The sequence below is a fragment of the Epinephelus fuscoguttatus genome, linkage group LG20 (genome assembly GCF_011397635.1).
Source record: "Epinephelus fuscoguttatus linkage group LG20, E.fuscoguttatus.final_Chr_v1".
NCBI classification, from domain to species: Eukaryota; Metazoa; Chordata; class Actinopteri; order Perciformes; family Serranidae; genus Epinephelus; species Epinephelus fuscoguttatus.
This window is the reverse complement of record NC_064771.1, coordinates 32,510,340-32,533,809: the sequence shown is the minus strand read 5'-3', so window position 1 is coordinate 32,533,809 and position 23,470 is coordinate 32,510,340. Positions and strand designations below refer to the sequence as shown.

The 23,470-nt window shown below is 40.9% G+C and overlaps 1 protein-coding gene across 6 annotated transcripts in view; it reads left to right on the top strand.

Annotated features, from left to right (window-relative positions):
• Window positions 1-23,470, top strand: part of thrab (thyroid hormone receptor alpha b) — a 235,034-nt gene that overhangs the window by 181,258 nt on the left and 30,306 nt on the right. For 3 of the 6 annotated variants that reach the window (XM_049564450.1, XM_049564452.1, XM_049564451.1), the window contains 5 exons: window positions 5,252-5,313; window positions 5,765-5,821; window positions 12,643-12,743; window positions 15,838-15,985; window positions 17,586-17,791. In XM_049564450.1, coding sequence (XP_049420407.1) covers window positions 5,252-5,313; window positions 5,765-5,821; window positions 12,643-12,743; window positions 15,838-15,985; window positions 17,586-17,791 — 574 coding nt within the window. The remainder of the gene's footprint in view (window positions 1-5,251; window positions 5,314-5,764; window positions 5,822-12,642; window positions 12,744-15,837; window positions 15,986-17,585; window positions 17,792-23,470) is intronic. The other 3 variants (XM_049564453.1, XM_049564455.1, XM_049564454.1) reach the window with 1 other exon arrangement.

Sequence of the window (23,470 nt, the reverse complement as noted above, 5' to 3'; positions counted from 1 at the left end):
TTTTGAAAATAAAAAATTAGTTTAAAAATGGCTTAAGGAGACAACAATATTTAAAACCCTTCATTTACTAATGCAGGCACTTTTTTGACGCCCTTTCATCCTCATCAGTTATTGTCATAATTAAAGTATTCAGCTATAAAACCTGAGTGTCTCAGTCTAAGCTCACAGTGAAGTATATGAGAAAGTCTATATTAAAATGTAAGTGTTTTGGTTTTGAATTTACTTCCACTGATTTCTAGTGCCATGAAATTGCGTATACACAAAGAGCAGCCTATATAAAAGGTTCCCTTACACCTCCGAGCAGGTGATGTGATGTCGCCTTGCTTTGAGAACGTTCATCTTCAGTGACTGACAAAACATGTTTGAAGAGAATGACCAGCAGCTTATCAGCCATTTCCAACTGCAAAGACATTCACTATTATGTGTGTGTAGAAACAACCTCAGCACTTTTCTCCCTGATACACTTTGAGGCACATATCTTCTTGTGTGGAGGAATGGGGGTGTGGCATTTTTCTGATTGCAAGTTGCAGACAAGCGCCTGTCAGTGTGGACTGATTATGATTCACCGACATATGCGCGGTGGTGAGAAGAAAATTGTCTGGTGTGCACATGTCATAAATTCAACTGTATTTTTAATGCGCACTTACTTGTGCTTCATATAACTGTTTTTTTTTTTGTGTGTGTGTGTTTACGTAAATTAACATTTTTAATTCTTAATTGTTTGAAAGGTGGAACAATAGAGTTTGGATTTACTGAATACTTCGTGTCATAACACTGTTAATTTGCAATTTCTTTTTTTTCCCCGCTTTGTCTGTTGGATTTTCTAGTCGAACAACATTCACAGGATCGTTGCGTTTGTAAATTGTTTGGCAAAAAATGTAAAAATACAACATTAACAGCAACAATACAACATGTATATGTATATAAATTATATATGTACATACAAGATAAATGAAAACTGACAAAACAATTGTGACAGAACAAAAAACTAACAAACAAGCAAACAGACAAACAAAAAAAAACAAACAGCCAAATTCACGCAAGTCAGGCATCTTGCATCGATATTATAAGATATATTAATTTGTAGCTGCAGGGAAATGGAGTCACTTTAGTTCATTTGTATTCTCCTTTTTTGTAATTCTGTTTTTATTAGTTTATATATGCAATATCAACAGATGTAAGCAAACCCCCAGCCAGTTGAGCATGAAGACCTTGAGCAAGAACAAACCAAGCAAAAATATATTCAGCAGTTAAAAGCTGAGTGCCTCAGTCTTAGCTTACAGTATGAGTACATCTGATGTTGGCTCGAGACATACATGTAGAGACAGTGGGGGAACTAATCGCAAAACAGTGTGTTTCTGGTTCTTATTCAGACAAAATCAGGTCTAATGGTTGAGACATATGTTAACTATTTTGACAAGTTCCCAAATAAAATTTCCTTCTGGGCTCTCAAACTAAAAGTCTCTCCATCACATTACTGTTATACACTGAGTCAATCTGTTCATCAATTTTTCAGCCATTTCTTAGTTAGGGGTTTCTTACATGCCACCAATAATATTCGTAGCAGATCAGGTACATCAGTTCAAAATGAAAGGTTATTTTGGTTAAAAAAAATGAAACAGTTTCAAGCATGCCATGAATTTTAGTCCAAAAAGGAGTGACGGAGGGGCACCCCTAAAAGATATGAGGGTGGTTTGCTCCTTTGTTCCCATGTGATCAAAAAGATTTTTTTTCTGGACAGTATGGAGAGGACGGAGAGCTTGTTTTCCATTGTTGTCTCAATATCTTCTTCCCGTTCTTCTTCTGTAATAGTCAGATTATCTTCAGCTTCCCACCTTGTTTTAACTCTCAATGTGTTTCCTTGTTTAGTTGTTGAACGCTCAGGTACATTTTAAAAAGGACCTTTTTATTTATAGGGTTCATCCTCATGTGCTTTAATAAATAATTTGCATTTTCAATAAAGATTTTTATGGCTGTAGCTAACAATTATTTTGACTGTGGATTAATCAGTCAGTTATATTCAAGAAGAAAAATAGTGGAAAATATTGATCAGTGTTTCCCAAAGCCTGAGATGATGTCCTCAAATGTCTTGTCCACAACCCAAAAAATTCAGTTTGCCATCATGAAGAAGTAAAGAAAACAAAATATTCACGTTCAAGAAGCTGAAATCAGAAAATTTGACTTTTTTACCTTAAAAAAAAAAAAGACTCAAACTGATTAACCGATTATCAAATTAGTTGGCATTTATTCGAAGCTCACAACTAATCAATAAATTGTTGCAGCTCTAAAGATTTTTCAGAATTTTCATGTGCTCTATAATTCTTTAGTGTATAGTATCTTCAGTGCCTTATGGTATTTTATTTATCGTGCAGTTGGGACAGTTTCCTCAGTCAGGTGCCGTATTAATATATCTGCAGTAAGTGCTTTATAATCTGTACATGTGACCCTCTCCGTCATCAAACCTTTGATTCAGATAAGGAAAAACTCAAACGTGAGGAAGAGCAGCAGAGGAGAGCTCATTCCCCCCGATAATAAATAACATACTGTACTATAGCTCCCTCACAGACAGCGCAGACGTAACCTAGAGGCCTGTGTATTGCATCTTAACAGAGTGGAACTTCATTTTATTTATGGTGCTAATGGAGTCCTGCTCCCTCTCCTGGAGCTGGTATTAAAGGGCCCTGGTGTTGGAGGAGAGCTGGCGGCTATCAGGAGCGTCTGAGAGCAGAGAGCTGGACTCCTGGGACTCTGGACACACCGAGCACTCACACACTCGCTCTGTTTCTCCCCTTCAGATATGCTTTTTATTTTTTTTCGCTCCTATCCTCTCCTCTACTTAACTCCCTCCCTCCTCCACCTCTGCGCTTTCATGATTCCCTGCAGAGCAGCCAGTTCCCATCTGTGCTTTACATGCCTTTCACATGTGTCAGTGTGGTTGGAGGTGTGTTTCTGAGTGCACATGCTCGCTGGCCGTGGTGCTGTGTGCATGCTCGATGCATAATAGAGCGGCGGTCTTTGTGTTTCCTCTGTTATTGCGGGGCCTTCCCATGTGTGCCCTAATAATTTATTGTATTCCAAAAAAAAAAAAAAAATTTTCCTGCTCTTCAGTTTAAGGTCGGGATCACCCCCAAAAACTTTTCCCGCCACATACCAACTTTGACATACGGAAGGGCCTTTACTTGTTTGTCTAGACAGCTTCATTACTCCTCTGTTAGAAATTTAAGTGGTGGCAAACCATGCTCCTGTTTTTTCAATTTAATTTGAGTACCAGATGTTACAGGGACATGGGGTGATTTAATGTTAGAGGAGACAAATGCAGAAAAGTCTGTTCCTTCTTCTTGATTCCTCGTGTTTTCTTGTCACTATTTGGTTCATTAACGTCTGTCTGGACTTTGTTATAAACCCTATTTATATACGACATAAACATCTGATCTTTACTTTGATACGTTACCAAAAAATGGCATCTATTGTATGTACACCTGTTGTTGAAAGCATCAGTGTCGTGCTAGAAATGTTCTCCAAAACATGAAATGACTTTGAAACAGTTGATGATAGAGACGAGCTTTAAATTGTACATGAACTGTGAGATTCTCAGCTTCCCGAGGTGTTTAGGTTTTTGCCTTTTTGACGATCAGAGTGGAAATTCAACTCAACGCTGCGTGTTGGGTGGAACACGCAGCTGTCAAAAGAAATAAAACATGGCCAAGGGTATGGAAAAGAATAAATATACGGTGAAAGAGGTTTTAGATATTAGATTTGCAGCGAGGAATGAAAATATTATTCTTGACTGCAGTCTTCCATATGTTGACAGGTTACATTGTCTATTTTCCAGTGATATAAAACACTTCTGATTTACTCCCAGAAGTGATGTCGACCAAAATATAGAGAGACCACCAGAATTTATTATCGTCACATTGTCTACTTAAAACATAAAAGGCTGTAACTCAAATACAAAAAGTGTATTTGCACCAAAGTTCACAGGGAGCTCCTGACCACCTAAACAACTTTTCACATCCCCCAGTTTACTATAGAGATTTTTAACAAAACACATATGTTTTTTTGGTTTTGTTTTTTTTATGTCAAATACAGTATGTTCACTAGGGATGCACCAATTTACCAGCCGAACATCAGTATCAGCAGAAACTTGCCTCACTGACTGCCCGCAACCTATCAGTAAATAAGATGACATGAACAGATGGCGGCGGCCGGTGTTATTCTGTCATGTCACATCAATTTTGCACAGACTAAAAAGCGGGGCTCGAGACTAACGCCGTCCCATTGTCCCAGGGACAATAGAAAACATTTGGGACAATCAGAGATCTTCCTCAGGATGAAAGGGTGCAGTAAAATCACCATTAACGTGTCTGGGGACGCACCGTATCTTTTCCCAGATCATGCTGCACTGTGAACAACAAATCCGTGTTGACATCAGCAGGAGGAGAGCTAGTTAACGTTAGCTATTAGCTGTTAGCGGCTGTTGAATTGATTTACATTATGATGCGTTCAAGCTCCTTTCAGTGAAAATGAGTATTGGTTGAGGGTTATTTATAATATTATCATGTTGTGTCCAAATGTAATCTTGTGAAATGTACGTTTGGTGAGAAATTTGAATAAATACAGTCGTTTAAAGGAGAAATTCAATGTTTTCACGGCAATATAAAATAGATATATTAGAGAGAAGACTATATATTATGGAAATAATATAGTAGAAGGGCTTTTAAAGCAGTTTTTCAATGTGTTTTTCATGTGAAAGAAAGTTTTATTACAGGTAACAGGTAATTTTTTTAGTAAGGAAGATTTCTTTGTGTCCCTGGGACAAAAGGAGGAATAAATAACAACAACAACAAAAAACATGAATGTCACCAGCCAAAATCATCCAAATTGTAAATTATAACTTCATTATCAGTATCGGTGCATCCCTAATGCTCACACAGATATGATGCATCTGGTAACCCAACACTGCTCCAGAAACAAAGGGTAGGCTCCCCTGAATCATGTGATGTGTAAGCTCAGAATTGGCGAAAATATAAAACTGTTTCCAGGCTGGACACTTTGTGATCGCAGGACGAGGTGGAATAAGCCGGCCTTTACGCTTGTTGAGCAATCTTTTTTATTTTATACGTGGCCAAACTGTGAGAATACTTTTCTGTCTGATCCAGTTTGAATTGAAATGTGATTTTAATACCTTAAAATGTGTTTATTTACATGCACTCATTCGTTTTTCTCTCTTCTCTTTGTTTCCTCCTCTCAGGTGGCTCAATGGCCCGAAAAGGAAGAGGAAGAACAGCCAATGTTCGTTGAAGAGTATGACTGGTGAGTAACTGGTGGGTGGTGTTTTGATGGCGGGAGGGACTTTCTAAAGTGGCAGCTGGGAGACAAACCTCCACGCTTTCACCTGAAGTGTGAATGAAGTCTGAATTTTTGAATCTTTTTAGAAACACACCTCCTCTTCAGAGAATAAAAGCTCCCTAAATGCAGGGACACGCTCATTTTGAAAATCGCTTTCCCAGCACCAGCTGTATTTGAAACATTTTTGTATTCTGAGAATCTTTTTAGAACAGGGAAAATTGTAGTTGTCAGTCTCAGCACAGTGAATGCATGCAATTGAGTGACTGCACAGAAGCTATTGGTACATGATTCATCGCTGCCTCGTGTACGTTACGCTTTCGATTTGTCACCTCCAAAGAGAAAAAGTAAAACATCTTGGCATCTGTCATCAATAAACGAAAGCCTTCTGCTCTGTCTGCTTTCTTGTTGGACACAGCTCGTTGTCTGAGTGACAGCTCCAAATCCCCCGAGCTGAAAGAGGCGAATAAAGAAGGTAAGAGGGGAGAGATAGTGACGGAGGCAGGGTGGGAGGAACATCACTGTAAAACTGTAAAATAAAATACATCTCCCAAGGCCAGTCCTCTCCACGTGTTTCCCCTCCCAGTGAGCGTGTTGTCTGCCTCTCTGCATCACTGCTGGAATCTTGTACCATACTCTACCTGCCATGGTCCATCTGAACCGGGAAACTATGACAATATGTCTGCCTGGTTGTATGAGATCAAATAATGTAATGATGGCAGGGTTTTCCTGTGGGAGCGTGGACCCTCAACCAGAGTTTAGATGCTTCAAAAGGCTTCGGGGACACTGAGGAGAGCTGCTCAAGATCCTGATGTAGTAAAGAGGCGTACATTGGTATAGACTTTCCGAAAGCAAAAAGATATGTAATTAATTCCTTTATGATTTGAACCAGGCTTTAACAACGTGAGATAAAGCGACAACTATTTTAAATCACTTAAGATACATGTATATTAATAAATAGATAAATATAATTAATATAATAAATATGAAAACTACTAGATATGAATTAAAAATGCAGTTTGTCTGTGATGAATGAATGAAATCTAGTGCTGAAATGATTAGGGAATTAATGCGGCACCAATCCATCATTAGCAGTGACAAACTCGCAGTTCCCCTCAGCTCTACTGAGCACTGTCTTTGAGCTCATTGTTCTGGTGTAACGGCCCGCAGCTCCACTGTTTTGGTTTGCTCTATCTACTCTCAACCACCTAATTTCCATCAGGCAGCTGTTTTCAGGAAACAAAACACTGATAAATTCACTGCACAGTAGAGGGTGACACAAGAGGTGATTTTCACTCCTGTCTCACCCTCTATTGTCACCCAGTCCCAGATAAATTACTGCCATCCCATCCTGTTCAAGTCAATATTTATTTATATGGCACTAAATCATAACACAAACTATCACAGGACACTTTTCATATGGAACAGGTCGTAAAACATTTTAAAATTATAATGAAAATAGTGTTAATTAATATTACAACAACATATTTATATATAAAAACTAAGCAAATTCATGCTGAAATAACGTCTAACATAGATAGCATAACTGCTAGAACAATGTGGCAAACGACTCCAGTAGCTTGATGCTAACACAAATGAGAATTACCATTAATGCGCTAATGGAAATTAGCATTAGCATTTTGCTCCACACACATCACGTAAAACAGGTCAGCTCATACTTACAAACACGTATTTCCTGTGCTCAGTGGAAACAAGCTAACAGCTGCTGACTTCACATTGCTAGATCAATATTGTTATTATGATTCCTGTCACACCCACTCCCGTTGACTTTCTTTTCTGTCCCGCCTGTGTCTAGGGATGGGTCACGGTTTTCGAATTTCGAATAGTCGTTTTATTTTTGAAAAATTGATTTTTTTTAATGCGACTATTACTATTCGCCGTCTTATTTCTCCCCCTATATTTGACATGCAATTCAGCTCCTAACCACACGAGGGCAGTCTAGGATTGCTACAGCGGTGTGAGATGGGCTACCAGCTAGGTTGATGCTCTTCTACAAACAGGAGAAACATGCAGAGACTACTACTCCGTGAGGAATGTCCGCAGTCATTTGGGCATTCATAGTCGAGTGCACTTCCGCGTTGTAGTTTCCTGTAAAAATGTCCGTGAAAAATCCCCGCGATGTGAAAAATACATGCCGAGCAATCACCAGTGTGCGTGCACAGGGCTTGCGGACGTCCGCTTTGAGTCTGTGCGGACCTCCGCGGAGTCCGTTCCGCCGGAGTATGTTTGGGCCTTTAAAGATGAATGGATCTCTGTGTGCGTGGCTCCGGGGGGCGATTATTCGAAAAATTGTCGAATAGTTGCCACGATTTTCGAATAGTGTTTTTGCTTGTGTTGCCCATCCCTACCTGTGTCATGTGATGAATAGTGAATCCCATCCCACTGGAATCCCACAGGATTCCTGAAGAAAATGTCAGCCTCTACTGTACACCACTTGCCCAGCATCAAATGGCAGACAAATAAAGTTTGGCAACATTTTAGTGAACATAATGACGCATTTAGTGGCTAAAAAGGCAGGTGTTTTCCGTAGGAGTTGGTGGAGACCAAAACAGAAGTAAAAGCAGAGTAGATATTGGACGTGTATTTGTGAGGTGGGCAAAAACATGATGTCAAATCAAAATTAATGTCTGCTAGGTGTGTAAAAAGTTGCCAGTACGTTAGCTAAAACAAGTTTACAAGGTGCTGATATGTCAATGCTGTGTTTTCAGCTTATTCTGCTGCCCCCTAGTGGCAGAAAATGTAATAATGCAGCTTTAACAATCAAAAATAAGTTGTTTATTGTTAATTAATTAGTTAATTTATCATATCGGCATGCCAAATATTGGTATATTCTACTTTTGTACATTTTTACTGTGTTAGATTTATTATGAATTGAATTAACTTGTGTCTGCTGTTAACCCAAAATTATCAATTTGATCACGACAGTTTAAGTTTATTAACATATGCATTAAAAAGTACAGTTGTACATTTAAATGCAATGACACGCATTTGCCCTAGCTCTCTCCACTCATTAAAATTTATATAAATACTAAAAAAAAACACCCATAAATAAATTAAAAATTAAAAAAATAATAATAATAAAATTCAAAAAGCAATAATAAAAATAATTAATTGATAATTGAAAAACACTTGAAAAATAGTTAATTAATAGTTAACTAAAATTACAATTGAAACAGTTTATTTATTAATCAAAAAATCTATAGATTAATTAAAGTAGAAAAGTCACAGCCCTTGTCCATTTGTTACACATATGTTAACACCATAATTTAACCCCTTTTTTTATAGAATAAATGGGCAGTTTTTTAATTTTGAGTGCCATTCAGGAAAGAGACACTGACCACAGCAGTAGTTGGGGCACTACATTCTGTACAACAGCTGTTGTTTCAAATCCAGCTCCTGTGTATAGTTTCCTGTGCCCTGATGTCGTCAGTGTTTACAGTCTCAAATGTCCCCCGACCGTGTGTTGACGTGTCAGGATCTCTGAGAAACAGCCTCCTTCGGGGACCTCATTCATACCAACCCTGATTTACACGCTTAGATGAAACGAAACAGCAGCTGTTGTGTTGGGAATCTGGTGAAGACAAAATATTTATCTTGACTGAGCCGCACTAGAAATACCTCCTTCCGTTTTTCCTCGGTTTTGTTGGTGGAGGTGTTGCAGGGCCCGTCATGTGAGGGGCGGGCAGCCAGATCCACAGAGCTGCCTGCAGTGGTATTGATTTTGGGCTTGGCTTCCAAACACAGTCTCAGCAGACTGGCTCGGGGATCCAGCTGCTGCTCGCCCTGCCAACCCACCGGAGCTGACATTTTTCCTATATGATCATCCTCTGATGTCCTCGTTATCTTTCCTTTGGCCTGTTTCTCCTCTCCCTCCTCCTCTCCTCCTGCGCCCTCTCCCGTGTTATTTTCTTGATGTCTTCTAGCCTGAGAGATTTTTTTATTAGCAAATGCACTTGTGCACTTTCCCCAGCATATTTTACATCCATTTTCACTTGGGTAGTTTGTTTTTTTAATTCCCTTCTTGCTTATATTCGTATTTTGATTTCTAAGGGATAATCAGAAAGAGCTCATGAGCTTTTTAAAGATACGTATAAATCAATTTGGCCAAAATGTCACTTGTGCCCCTTTGGCGCTCGTCTCTTCTTCTTCTCCTCCTCTTTTTTCTCGGTTTCCCACCATCCTCTTCCCCGCCCCCTCTTCCTTCTCAAACCTGTAACAAAGCCAAAAGGCAGAGCCCAACTGACACTGCCAGTCACAGCTCTCACCACGCCTTGGTATACACACACATTAGCATATATGTCATGAGAATGACACACACATGTACACTATGCTCAGAGTACAAAGCTCTGCCAGTGGCTCTGTTTCTGAGTGTGTTCCTGTGTGTGTGTGTGTGTGTTTCTGTATTAAGTTGTGACTTGCAGTGTACCCCCCCCCCCCACCCCCTCAGCTTCTGTGCTGTATATCATATGAAATGACTGGAAATCTGCTGTTTCCTGTGTCTCTGTGCTCACTCCCGCAGTCTCACTGGTCTTGTAGGCAGCAAATGGAAAAAGAACAAACTGTCCTATTCCCGCGTTGAAAGCAGATGACCGACTGCAGAGGGAGGAAGAGGAGTACACAGAGAGAGGGAGAGCAATCAAAATACTGTAAATTTAGATTGGCCACTGGAGTTTATGGAACCTATGCATTAAGATAATTGTCACACATTCCATTTGGTTAAAACCCCATTATTATAACATCCAGGACCCAGCATGTGATGATGGGACCACAAAGATTTGTATGTTTATGTAAGTAAGTGAAGAGCACACACAGAATGAGAAATATTCATTCATATTCATCAGACCTGACTTTAGCTAAAGTTCAAATCACTGCTGATATCATAAACCTTTTAAATCACCAGAAAACAGAGACTGAAACTTAGTTGATGTCTCGTGTTAGTCGCTCTATTAAAAGACATGTCAGCCAGTTAGAGACTAATTAGAAAGGATGAACGTCCCTTTGTCAGAACTCCTGACATGCTTTGTTTGTACTTATCTTGAAGTACCGGTCAAAAACAAATTTCCAGCATCATGTGATGCACATTTGCACCACTGATTCTGCTTTTAAAAGATGGTACAGTGAAGGGAGTGAGGCAGTTTCAGTGGTAATCCTGGGTGGGTGTGGTAGATCTTATAAAATGTGCCTGGAGTATTCCTGAGTTTAAAAGATATTGACATTTAACGGTGCCCTGTAGAGTTTTTTTTGTCAATAGACAAAAAACCAAATACAAATTGACTGTATCCTTGGGGCCTGACAAATATGTCAAAAGCATTTTGCCTCCTCAAAAAAACGTCTCTAGAATCATGTTTGTAGAGACAAAAAAAACCACTTGACTATGCTCCCATAAATATTTAATGAAATAATAATGTTATCTAACTATAACTGAAACTTAAAACCAATTTGTTAATGAAAGTACGTGTAAAAAGTCTCCCCTTAGAAAATTACAATGGGGAAATTTAACATCCAGTTCCTTTTCCCCCCAATATCATAAATGAGCAAATGTACATGGTATGACAACCATCAACTTTTATATCACGATATACCTTTAAATCAGTATATCGCTGCAACCCTGGACTGTTTGTCGTCTCTTGTATGATCCCTTCTACAGCACTTAGTTTTTATCACCGCCACCAACTGTTGATCAGTGGAATAGCTTGAAAACCAATTAGTGAGAATGTGTCATCATGTCATCCACATCCCTCTGCACCTCTTAGACTGTATATGAGAACTGGGCGGATCGTAAAACCTGCATTCTTGCTAATGGCCAGCAGGGGGCGACTCCATTGTTTGCAAAAATAAGTCTGTAAGAAAATGATCCTACTTCTCACTTGATGTATTACCCCAGGTAACATATTCCTAATGAGTTTATGTTCTCGTTTGCTAGTGTCAAGTCCTCATCAATACAGCATGATGTTTATTTCGGAATTTATCATCCCATTTAGAAGAAAATAGACAATGAATTAGGGTATGCTTTAGGACGTGGCTGCCTTGTGATTGACAAGTCACCACTGCGGCGACCTGACCATCAAGATAGAGGTGTAGTAAGGCATATCCTCCACAGCTGCTTGCTGTCCAAATATGGTCAATTCTGGCTCCAAAAACAAGATAGCAACAGCCATAATACATAACTCAAGGACGGAAACGCTAGTCCACAAACCAATGGATGATGTCACGATGGCTACATCTACTTTTTGCAAGCAGCCTTCTTCCTTACTGCTTTTGCTAGTGCATTTCTTTGCGTATTACAACCACCCACTGTCGATCAATGGAAAAGCATGTAAACCAATTAGCAAGATTATGTATCATGCCATCCATGTCCTCACGCACCTGCAAGATACAAACAAACTGTGGGGTTTCTGCAGGTTAAAAACGCCACAGGACCCTCTTTAACCTTGGTAGGAACGAGCAGATTGTGTTGCCCTGCAGATCGGACAGAGAACTGGCTCCAACTGTTGTAGGTTAATGTCCAGGTTATGCTCAGACATTGCCAAAATTAGACAGGACCATGGACTGTGTAAAGGAAGTGGACGTAGCCTCCAGGTCTGAAAAGCAATGCAGAGTGTCTAAAACCTGCGTTCTTTCTAAGCGACTTGTCAATCGCAAGGTAGCCACGCCCTAAAGCATACCCAGCTTTATTGTCTATTTAAATCTAAATTGAACCGTAATTTATAAAATAAACATTGTGCTGTATTGGAGAAGACTTAAAAGTAGTGATTAAAACCATAAACTCATTAAGAACATGTTCAAGAAGCCAACAATTTGGCTTCTTTTTCCAACCAGTGGAGTCGCCCCCTGCTGGCCATTAGAAAGAATGCACGTTTAAGGCTCTTCAGCCTTGGCTTCACTCTTCAGACCCCGAGGCTACGTCCACCTCAGTTACACACTCTATGCCTTGGAAGCTCATGATTCCAGCTCGCAGTGTGTTTATGTTACAGTATAAGAACTGTGGATGGATAGTGTCAAGTTTTTCCACAGTCTCCAGCCTGCCGCAGCAGTGATGAGTGGAAATAACGTGTCGGGGTGTATAGGGAGGGGTACGTTGGCTAGGTAGAGTGGAGCTAAGCAGTAATGTGACTCAAAGGTGAGGTTGGTGTGCTTCAGTAGTGCAAGAGTGATGTGATACCAGTGTTGTGTGTTGGTGTGTAGAAGATCTGTAGTTATAAAAAATATACTTATTATTCTTCTGTCTGATTTCATCTTTGCCCTTTCTTCTCTTTCTCTCTCATTCTCTCTCAGGGTACATCCCCAGCTACCTCGAAAAGGATGAGCCATGTGTGGTGTGTGGCGACAAGGCCACAGGTTACCACTACCGCTGCATTACCTGCGAGGGCTGCAAGGTACACACACACACACGCACACACACACACACAGAACCCCAGAGTTTCAGACACAACAGGTTCACAACCCACATTATATCTGCCAGAAAACCTTATGTGAGGCCTCTGAGGTCAACTGCTTCCACACACACACACACACACACACACACACACACAGCTACATATCTGACACACACTCATGCACACTCACACTCAGAAGCAGTCACTTGTAAACACACACATCAAGGTCATAGACACATTGTTTATAGCTGCAGGAAGATGATATATTTATATAAAACCTGTCAGTCTGTCATGTCAGCTCTCAGCTGTCAGTGTGCTTCTGTTCATGTCTGCTCATCAGTTACGTGTAATATCTAAGACACCACTGAAAGGACTGTGATTAAGCTCAGTGGGAAGTGATGTACTTGATGTAGGACTGATTGAATTTACTGCATAGGCGTGGGCGATATGGCCCTAAAATAACAACACAATATTTCAGGGTGTTTTTGTGACAATAATATTCTTCAAAATACTAAAAAATATGTTATGATTAATTTAAAGAACATACAATTGCAAAAAAAGACAGTTTGCCTTCAAATATTTAGTCCAAATTAAGCACAAATTATCTTAAATAACTCTATAAAAGATTCTCTATAAAATATTAAAGGGATAGTTCAGATTTATTAAGTGGGATTGTATGGGGGTTTTATCCATTATAAGTGTATTACATACAGTGGATGTCAGTCGGCACAACCCCAGTTTGGAGAAGCAGGCTGGAGTTGGACACAGAAGCTAAGCAATGCACTGCTGTGGGTGGAGGTCAGCAACAAAAGGTGTTATACCCACTTAAAAAAAATCAACATCAGTTTAAGTGTACACTATATTGAGAGTATTTCCACAACTTTACCTTTCTGCCAGACAGCCCATGCCTACAGGGAAGCCATAACAGCTCCAGTTCTCCACCAATGCTCTCATCAAAGCCACCAGACTCCATTGACAAAAATACTAATTTTAGTACACTTATTGTAGGAGCTGTTGATCTACTGCTGCTTCCATCAGTTGCTTAGTTTGTGTTATTGTGTGACTTTGATGAATCCAAACGAACCTCTTTTAACACAAAAGTCACACAATTACACAAACAACGTAACTATTCGAGGCGGCGATACATCAGCAGTTCCCCTATTCAGCAATGTTAAATCACTGTTTTTCTCAATGGAGTCTGGCTTTTGATAAAGCATTATAACAGCTTTGTTTTCGGGTTGGAAGCAATTAGAATGCTCTCAGTATAGCGTAAACTTAAAGTGATACTGATTTTACGTAAGACTCTTTTAGGTGGCTAAAATACATTTTGTTGCTGATCCCTCCACAGCAGTACATTGCTCAGTTTCCATGTAGGACTCCAGTCTGCTCCTCCTAACTGGGGCCGACTGACATCTACTGTATGTTACATACTGTCCATGTACTCAGGGTGTCTACAGGTCCTTAAAAAGTCTTAAAATGGCTTAAATTCAACAGCAATAAGGCCCTAAAACTCATTAAATAGTCTTAAATTTGAATATGTGAGGTCCCTACTACCACAAACATTTAATCTAATTTCATTTATCCATTTTTTAATTTCTTTTTGTGAAAATGAGTGAAGCTTTCTTATGTAAAAGTCCACATTTCTAGTATTACAAATCTTTAAAAAACTATGATACTGTCATTTTACTTCAGCCTTGCACTTACCTGTTGGCAAAATGTAGATTGCCTTAACTCTAACAACCATATTCCTACATAACACTTACCTCTGCACGGGACCACATCTATACTACTTGTCTACAATGCTTACCTGACGATGCTCTTGAACGGGTCTTAAAAAGCATTAATTTTAACTGACTCATACCTGTAGACACCCTGGTACTGTCCCCACACAACCCCATTTCAAAAGACTGAACTCTAATAGTACCAAAAATAAAATCAACCACAAGTTATACATCGAAATAGTTTCCAAATAAAACATGCACCCTTGGCTACCCTTCCCTCTCTTTTGGAAATCTCCTAAAAGATTGAGTTGATTTTTCCCACCTGGACCTGTACGCTCTTCCTGCTGTAACCTGACCAGAGACCTGCATTTACTTAGACAGGCTGTTGAGTTACAAAGGCCATCGCACATTTCCTTATAATAAGTTTTCTGTCGAGCATACATTACGAGAGGCTCTTGACAAAATGACCTGGCAACACTGATTCCTGCGTGCACACAACGAGTGAAGGAGAGGGAGGAGAGACGCTGTGCTGCTGCTACAGGAGCTGCTAACTGAGTTTATTCTGAGTAGCAAGTTGCTAGAGTGGTCTGAGAAGTCCAGAGCTGTTCATGAAACATTCAGGCCTAATGACACCACTGAGTCAGCACTGAAGTTGCTCCCCTTTGTGGAACTTCTCCACCATGGAGCCGGTAGCAATTTTGATTTCAGCCATGCTTGTTGTTGCTGTGCATAGCAGAATAATGCCATTATCATGATGTGAATATTTCTTATCATTTTAAAAATTACACAAGTGTTACAGCAAAATATGGGATGGCACATCCCCATTAATGTACATTTCAAACATCAGATTCATGCTTATTTAACTGAACGATCAATGTGCAGTCAGTAATGCAGGCATGTCTTCACTCTGCAAAAGAATATTTTAAATGTAATGTTTTATTAGGCTTGATTCATGGATATAAATTCCAGCTACGATTTGTTCAGCTCACTCCTCCACTGCTGCCCTCCAGCAATTAAAATACTTGGATGTTAACATTTACACAAATTGCCTCAGATCTTGGTAGCAAGTCAGGTACACAGTGAATTAAATCAGAGATCTTATTTCTGAATTTATCACACAGACGAAGCCGCAGCGGTAATTAAAATGTGTACCTGCCAGTTTGTTATTCACACCGTATCAAACAGCAATACGAGGTGGAGAAGTTTTCATTCCTTTCTGACAGTCTCCTGACTTCATCCTCACACTTTCTCCTTGTACTCACGTGCCTCTTTCTATATATATTCCTCTCCTTTGTCTGCACTCGTGACTGACTGTCTATCTCCCTCTCTCTCTCTCTCTCTCTCTCTCTCCCTCTCTTTGTGTGTGTCGACAGGGTTTCTTCCGTAGGACCATTCAAAAGAACCTCCACCCCAGCTACTCCTGTAAGTACGATGGCTGCTGCATCATCGACAAGATCACCCGCAACCAGTGTCAGCTCTGCCGCTTCAAGAAGTGCATCGCGGTGGGCATGGCCATGGACTGTGAGTGTTACACCTGCATGTTTATGCACACATTTGAAGAATGTAGATGAATGAATTCTGCAGAGAGGATGCTGATTAATTTAGATTGACACATGTGCTCTAAAGCCCAGTTCAGACCAAACATTCGTGACGAGACAAAATCGTTTAAGGACTTTGCAGCGATGTGAACTTGCCCGTTTAACTCGACTCAGACCGGCTGATGGTGTCACCTGCAACTCAGCTTGTCAAGTGGTTGGTTTTAAAACATAAGGCACGTCACCTGTTGCAACAGCCAGTCAGCTTCTAGAGATTTCCACTGGACTAGTCAGTTACAAACTGTCAGCAGACGGCGTGTTGGCTTCCTGTGTCACGAACGCAAGTCTGTCTCATTTACATTCCAGCAGCTGTTGACCCGTATGTCGGTCTCTGTCCTGACAGTGTGTGGGTCTCAGTCGGTGGGTCGCTGCTGCTGCTGGTTGTATGATTAATTGGCGCTTTTTTAAAGTTAAATTTCCATGTCTTTGTTAATATGAAGCAGGTATAGGTGCTGTGTGAACGCTCAGTCCACAGAGCAGTGCACACAGTCTGTATTCAGACTGTGCCCTTAAACGGCCGTAAGTACTTTTGTTATTTCCTGGTGTCACACCTATACTATATAGACCTTTTAAAAGTTGAAACAAACATCCTAAATGGGTCCCTTTGGATTTCCTGTTGGAATGTTTTGCCGCGTATGTGAATGACATCACCTGACAGGAGGTAAACATGGGCCCAAGCTGTTGCCTAGCAATGCAGTTACAGTGACACGGTCTATAAAGGTAGAGGGTGTCGGTACAGCGCTGTAACAGTCATTCCTAGGCTGCGATGACAGTGCAGGGATGCAGATAGTGCAAATGTGGAAATACAGAGCATGAAAGCTGTGTGAATACAGAGCGCTTCAGACAGAAGGTGAATACAGGTAGAATGAGAAGTGTTTTTGAACCTAAAAGCATGAAAACATCTTCTCTGAAAAACCCAAATTACTTTTAAATGATTGTGGTGTATTTACTATGAATGTGAATATCTTAAGCTCAGGTTGTTTGTTGATGTTTTTGCCGTATCATCACTACAAATGCAGCTGTAGTCAGTATCTCACTATCACTGTCCTCATTCATATTTTAAGAAGCTACAAATTATATTCAGCCACAAAATAAGTCTGAAATCAATGAAAGTACAGAGAGTTGTTGGTATGGAGACGATACAACGTCTCGTCTAGTCGCATTGGTGTAAACTGGCGGGTTTTCAGAACGTTGCAGACCAGCACATTGCAAGTATTTGCAAGTTTCAGCTCATCCCGTCACAAACCTCTGGTCTGGACTGGGCTGAACACAAAGTGTTAAGAAGAGTTAGTGATGCAGTACTGCTGCAGGGGAGATGTGAGCGCCATATATAGCAGGTTTATATACAAACTTTATATAGAAGCTGCAACTTTGGACGATATGCAGACTTTAGGCAACACACAAACTAATTACATACCTCTTTTATGCTTTCTTTCCCTTGGCACTCTGTCTTTCTGTGGGTCTTTTCCCTCCGCCTCCTCCTCCTCTTCCTCTTCATCCTCTGCCTCCCACCGTCCACCTCCCAGTGGTGCTGGATGACTCAAAGCGGGTGGCTAAACGGCGTCTGATTGAAGAGAACAGGGAGCGGCGCAAGAAGGAGGAAATGGTGAAATCCCTCCAGAACCGTCCAGAGCCCACCGACAGCGAGTGGGAGGTGATTCACCTGGTGACGGAGGCCCACCGACACACCAATGCTCAGGGCGCACAGTGGAAACAGAAGCGTAAATTCCTGGTAAGAAGACAGATAATGGCAATAAAAGCACTGTTGTATATTATTATTATCAACAGAAATAGGCAGAACACCTTCATAGAAAACATCATCACAATTCTACTTTCCACATCGACGCGGCTGTGAGGGTCTGCACTTTTATTATCTCCCCATTTCTGCAAGGGAGTGTATGCACCACAAACATGTGTGAACACGCCCACATACGCAGACACCACATGTAGATTTAACAGAGCTACTGCATGTCTGTTTTTGGACTAAATCCGCCCCTGAATTAGTTTCAGTGGTTGCTGTCGCACATTGTGTTCTCTGCAACAGAACAACCTTGAGGGATTTCTCAAAGTTGCCTAATGTCAACATTCTTTCAACAATCCATCCATCCATTAGCTGTACCCACTGACTTTGGCTGAGAGGCAGGGCTGAGATATAGAGACGGACAACGACTCACGCTCACATTCACTCGTGCCAAGTTATCTAAACGGCATGTGTATGGATTGTGGGAGCAAACCGGAGCACCTGGAGGATATCTACCCAGGCACAGAGAGAACATGCAAGCTCAACACAGAAAAGTCCCAGCCAGCTGGCAGGTTCAAACCCAGAAACACAAGTATGGGTGTTTACCACGCATAGTCCGCCTTTATTTTCCCTTCCAACTATGTTACAAATTTGTAACCTGAGGGTTTTGTTTTCAAGCCTGTCTGATCATCTTACCACTCATGTTTCTCGCCCTGTCTGAGTTGTCTTTATTGTCAACAGTTCTCAGCTATTAAACTGGTGAGAACAGTGTTATCATATCTCATAAAAGAAAAACAGGCCAAAACTAATTAAATATGATCCAAGTTGTAACAAACCGAAATGATCCCTCATATTCTTGACACACGACACTGTGCAAAAGCAGCAAACAAAAAAGACAGATCATAGACGATAAAATAAATCTATTTCAATTTGTTTGAGCGCTCAGGAGTTGACTTTGCAGTAACATTAACCCTTTTTAAAGGAACACTTCCCCTTTAAAAGGATCGTTTGTTTATCAGTTACTCACCCGATGTTCGGCTGAATTTATGAGGAAAACTTTTCTCGCATGCCTACACAGTGAACGAAGAATCCAAAAACTCAGAAAATTCATGATGAATTGAAGTCATAGGGGTCCACATTTAACAACAGCAAAACTATGTGAAAACATGTATTTACAAACTCTTACACAGCTCATGCAGCATAGTCCAAGTCTCATTTATCCATATGTACGTTCTGTCCCTCTCAAACACATGTATTTTTGCAAAAACCGTACTATTTAAAACACTTATTGTATGAAGTGGAAGTGGCATGTCTGGGCAGGCGCTTGTGTTTGAACTCTGCTCGTGCATTCCATTGAGTTACCCATGTGCGCTGCTCGTCCGTGCGTGCAGAAGTGTTTTAAATGGTAAGGTTTTGGCAGCAATGCACGTGTCTGGGAAGTAGTGAGCATGTTTTGATATAGTTTTGCTGTTGTTAAACGTGGCCCACTGTGACCTCAATTCATCAAGAGCTTTATGAGTTTTTGGATTCTTTGTTCACCATGGAGGCATTAGAGAAAAACAAAGTTTTCTTCACAAATTCAGAGTAACACGGGGTGAGTGGTTGTTACACAAATGATTATTTTGTGGATGAGTGCAGAAAACACTCATCAAACAGCTTTCATAGGTAATTTACACTGTAAACTACTGTATGTAATGCTGCCATAGTGTTTGCACTCCAGTTTTCCCTGCTTTTAACCCCATTAGAACCTAACAACAGGACAATATGGATTATTTCCTCACACAAACACGCACACCAAGTCAGAAATGATAAGGCTTCACTTTATCTGGGTGATCTGCGTCTGGCTGTCAGAGCAGCTTTTTACGACTTTATCGCTCTGTATTTCCTGCTGTCTGTTTCTGTTTCTGTCTCTCTGCTTGTGCCTTTATTCCTCCGTTCTCCCTGGCATTTGGGGGGGTTTATTCATCCTAATCCTTCTGGGCTTTTAACCAGACCTAATTCTCTTCATAGTTTTCATTCACACCTTGACTCTCGTTTTCCACTTTAATCTCTTTCCCGTCTTCATTTCTTTGTTTCCTCTCTCACTGTCCCTCAGTGTCTACCCTTACTTTCCCCTCTATTTTTGCCCGTCTGTTTTTCCGTGAGCTCCCCCCTTATCTGAGCCAAAGCAAATCCTCAGTTATGAGCGCTCATCTGCAAGTTGGCAGGGATGTTGGCAGTCAGGGTTTCTCTCTCTCAAACCGTCTTCCTGCCGCGCTAGGGCTCAGATTTATCCTGGACAGCCCTGCCTGGTATCAGTCTTCCCCCGTCACACACAAACACAGACAGACACTGACCTCATGCTTTGGCCCAGGATTATCTGAGGTGCTTACCCAGTTTTAAGCGCTTGTTAACGATCTCACAGCGGCATTGGACCAGAGCTCAAGGCCAAATCAAGGGGCTTAAAAATAAATAAATAAGAAAATCTACACCAGGAAACTGTGAGGTGTAGGTTGGTGTGAGATGGGAGAAATGAGGGGGATTCATCTGAAGAGGGGTTGATACCATTTAGTGCAAGTAATGAGTATTGTGGACAAGGTTGCTAGGCAACAAGAAGAAAGTGGCCGGGTGTGATGAAAAGGGATCCAGATGGGGATAACATAGGTGAGGAGGTGTGAAGCTTCAGGCGGAGAAGAGGTGTGAGAATTTCTGTAAAAGAGAAAAGGTAAAATTTAAACCTGTCTATTGTGGTTTCCTGAGGTGTGTGAGGTGAGATGATTTTGTGCAGTTCTCACTTCCTCATGAATCAAGACTGGCACTCAGTTAAGGCTTCAATGAGTAGGTTAAATATTCTGTATGTAACTCAGAAAATTTGTCATTAATGACACCGTTGGCTGTTAGGGACGTGAATGGCAAATTTTATTTGGACTATTAGCTCCACGATGCTAACTAGCTTTCCGTTTGCAAATTACTTTATCAGCTAACATTATGGAGCAACCAACAGCAGATCCATGCAGTGTAGTTTCATAGACATCTGTTAACCATAGCTTAGATTAGAGTTAGCTCAATAGCCATCCTTCCCCGCATCACTTTAGGTTACTAGAAAGCAATCAATAGTGATACACGTTAACTTTGTAGCGTTACATCATTTGTTGTTGGCTTAATCAACTCAGTTTGTCATAATACACCCATTAGTGTCATGGATTCCGATGGATAAATAACGTAGTGATTACTTCTGCGAGCAAGTTAGCTGAGGTTCGTCAGCTAGCTGTGACTTAGCTACACCAGAGACCGCTGATAAACCGAGAAACCCCACTTTAGAGTCATCTCCTGTATCTGTGTCACGTGGGTTTTACCACTGCTCCTCAGTCTATTCATTCCAATGGGAAAAGCGAACGTAACTACAGATGACTGTTTCCTTTGTCCCATTGTCATTGAAATAAATATTGGACCCATTTTTCACAAGCCCCAGTGCTTTTAAACATTATGATACTGAAATGGCATTTTGTCAGACAAACAAAAAAGGAGAAAATTAGCTTTGTTTGAGACATATCTCTGTCTTAGCAGCACATTCTTGCTAGATCTCTCAACAACTAACGTGATCTTACACTCGGTTGATATCAGTATCTTTGGCTACACTACATGACGTTAAGTAATACGCAAACCAGCCCTGAAGTCTGGATTAATTACATGACATTATCCACCAAAGATAGTAATATGCTACGTTAGCTAGCTAACAATTTGTCCACATTAGCAAGCAAGCTAACGTTAGCTAACGTTTGTCGGCTAAAACACAATATCACTATATATTTTGAGTCAGCTTTTTAATCCAGGATTTTTTTTCAGCACCAGGGGCACCGAATTTGATGAATTTACTGTTTATCAGGGTCCATGTCATTGGTTCGACAGCCCATTGGTTCGACATTCCATTAGTCTGACTGTCCGCGGTGCTGAACGGCTCGCGGCGGGCGTATGGTGCGCCACTACCGGCTTGAGGTGGAACAGGCTCACGGCTTATGTGTTTGTCACTTTCTTTTTCATTTTAACCCACACCATGATCTTTTCCTGACCCTAACCAAGTGGTTTTTGTGCCTAAACCTAACCAGACCTTAACCACAGGGCATCATGATGATGGCTGTCGAACCAATGGGCAGTTCCCGTTTATCAGACTACAAATAAGACAAGAATTAGCCAGCTAGCACACCCCATGGTTCCTCTGCCTCACTCTCCACCGCTCGGAGACTACTGTTATGTGAGGAGAGCAGATGGTAGGGCTGAACAATATGGACAAGATTTCATATCTCGATATTTATGCCAGATATCGTGATATCAATAGGATACAATATGACAATGGGTTCAGTGAAAACTAAGCATTCTTTAAAAAATATGGTACATTATAGTATTTGTAATGTCTTTGTGCCTGCTGGACGTCGACTCACCATTATGGCATTATGCTACTGAATGCATCGGCAATCCGACTTTGCTTGGGCTTGACACAGGAGGCTCCAGATATCCCCACTGTGCCTTTCATTGCACGGCACTCTTCATACAGTACTTGGTGGTGGTGTTTTAGGTGATGATGCATGTTTGTCGTGCTGCTTTGCTTCGTCGCGACTTCCACAAAGCACGACCTACACAACACTTCGCTCTGTTGTACATCCGCCTTTCTAAAACCGAAATACCTCCAAATAATGGAGGTTGACTTATTTATCGCCACCAAATCTGCACCTCATCGTCTGCGTCCACCTTAGATTTTCCGCTGTGTAGTGTGTACTAGCAAGTTGCTAGCAGCAACACGTCTCCCTCGCTCAAGGGGATGTTTGTGATTGGCTGGCTTCGCTGTCGATCCAAGGCGAGCAGGAAATGAGGTTTGTGATTGGCTGGCCTTAGCTGTACATTTAGGGCAAGCGTAAAAAGGATGTTTGTGATTGGCTGAGCTGTACATGCAGGTCGAGCTGGGGAAACTCATGGGGAAATTATATTGTCAATATTGTTGCCTTTTGGGATATTAATATCTTGTATGTTCATATCTCGATATAGATACGATGACGATATATCGTTCAGCCCTAGCAGCTCTGGAGACATGTGACTGTGTTGTGTTGGATGCCGGTCATTTGATGACATTAGCAGACTCCGTTTCTTAGCTAATGTTAGGTTGTGTTGCACACTGTTAGCACTTTAGCAGAGCTGAAGAAAGGCACTCAGAAGCAAACATAATGTTGCATCCTTTGGATTTTCACGGAACATTCATCTTGAGCCCTTCACATAGAAGTCAGTCAGCAGGCTGTCATAGGCAAAAGGTCTCAGTTTTAAAGTTACCTTACAGTCCGCTCATCCATTGTCAGTAAAAAGCGATTATTACATGTAAAACATTATATAAACTGTAAGCCTACTTTTAGAGTTAAGGTTAAGAAGCACATTTTTATGAACCCCACAAAGTTGTCAAAAGCCTGTCTCCAGAGCAGAGCTTGCAAAAACCAGGATTTAAAAGTCTGATTAGCACAGTAACCCATGCTGCTGTGACATACTGTATATCTCAGCCCTGAGCTTGGTTCATCTGAAAGGATAAACAGTTCTATTTTACACAGGCTTCACCCACTAACGGGGCTCTAGAGGCTGTGGCCACTGAACCCTGAATATCTAAATTTACATGCTAAGCCAACCAGGATGAGGCTTGTCAGTCCTGTGGGG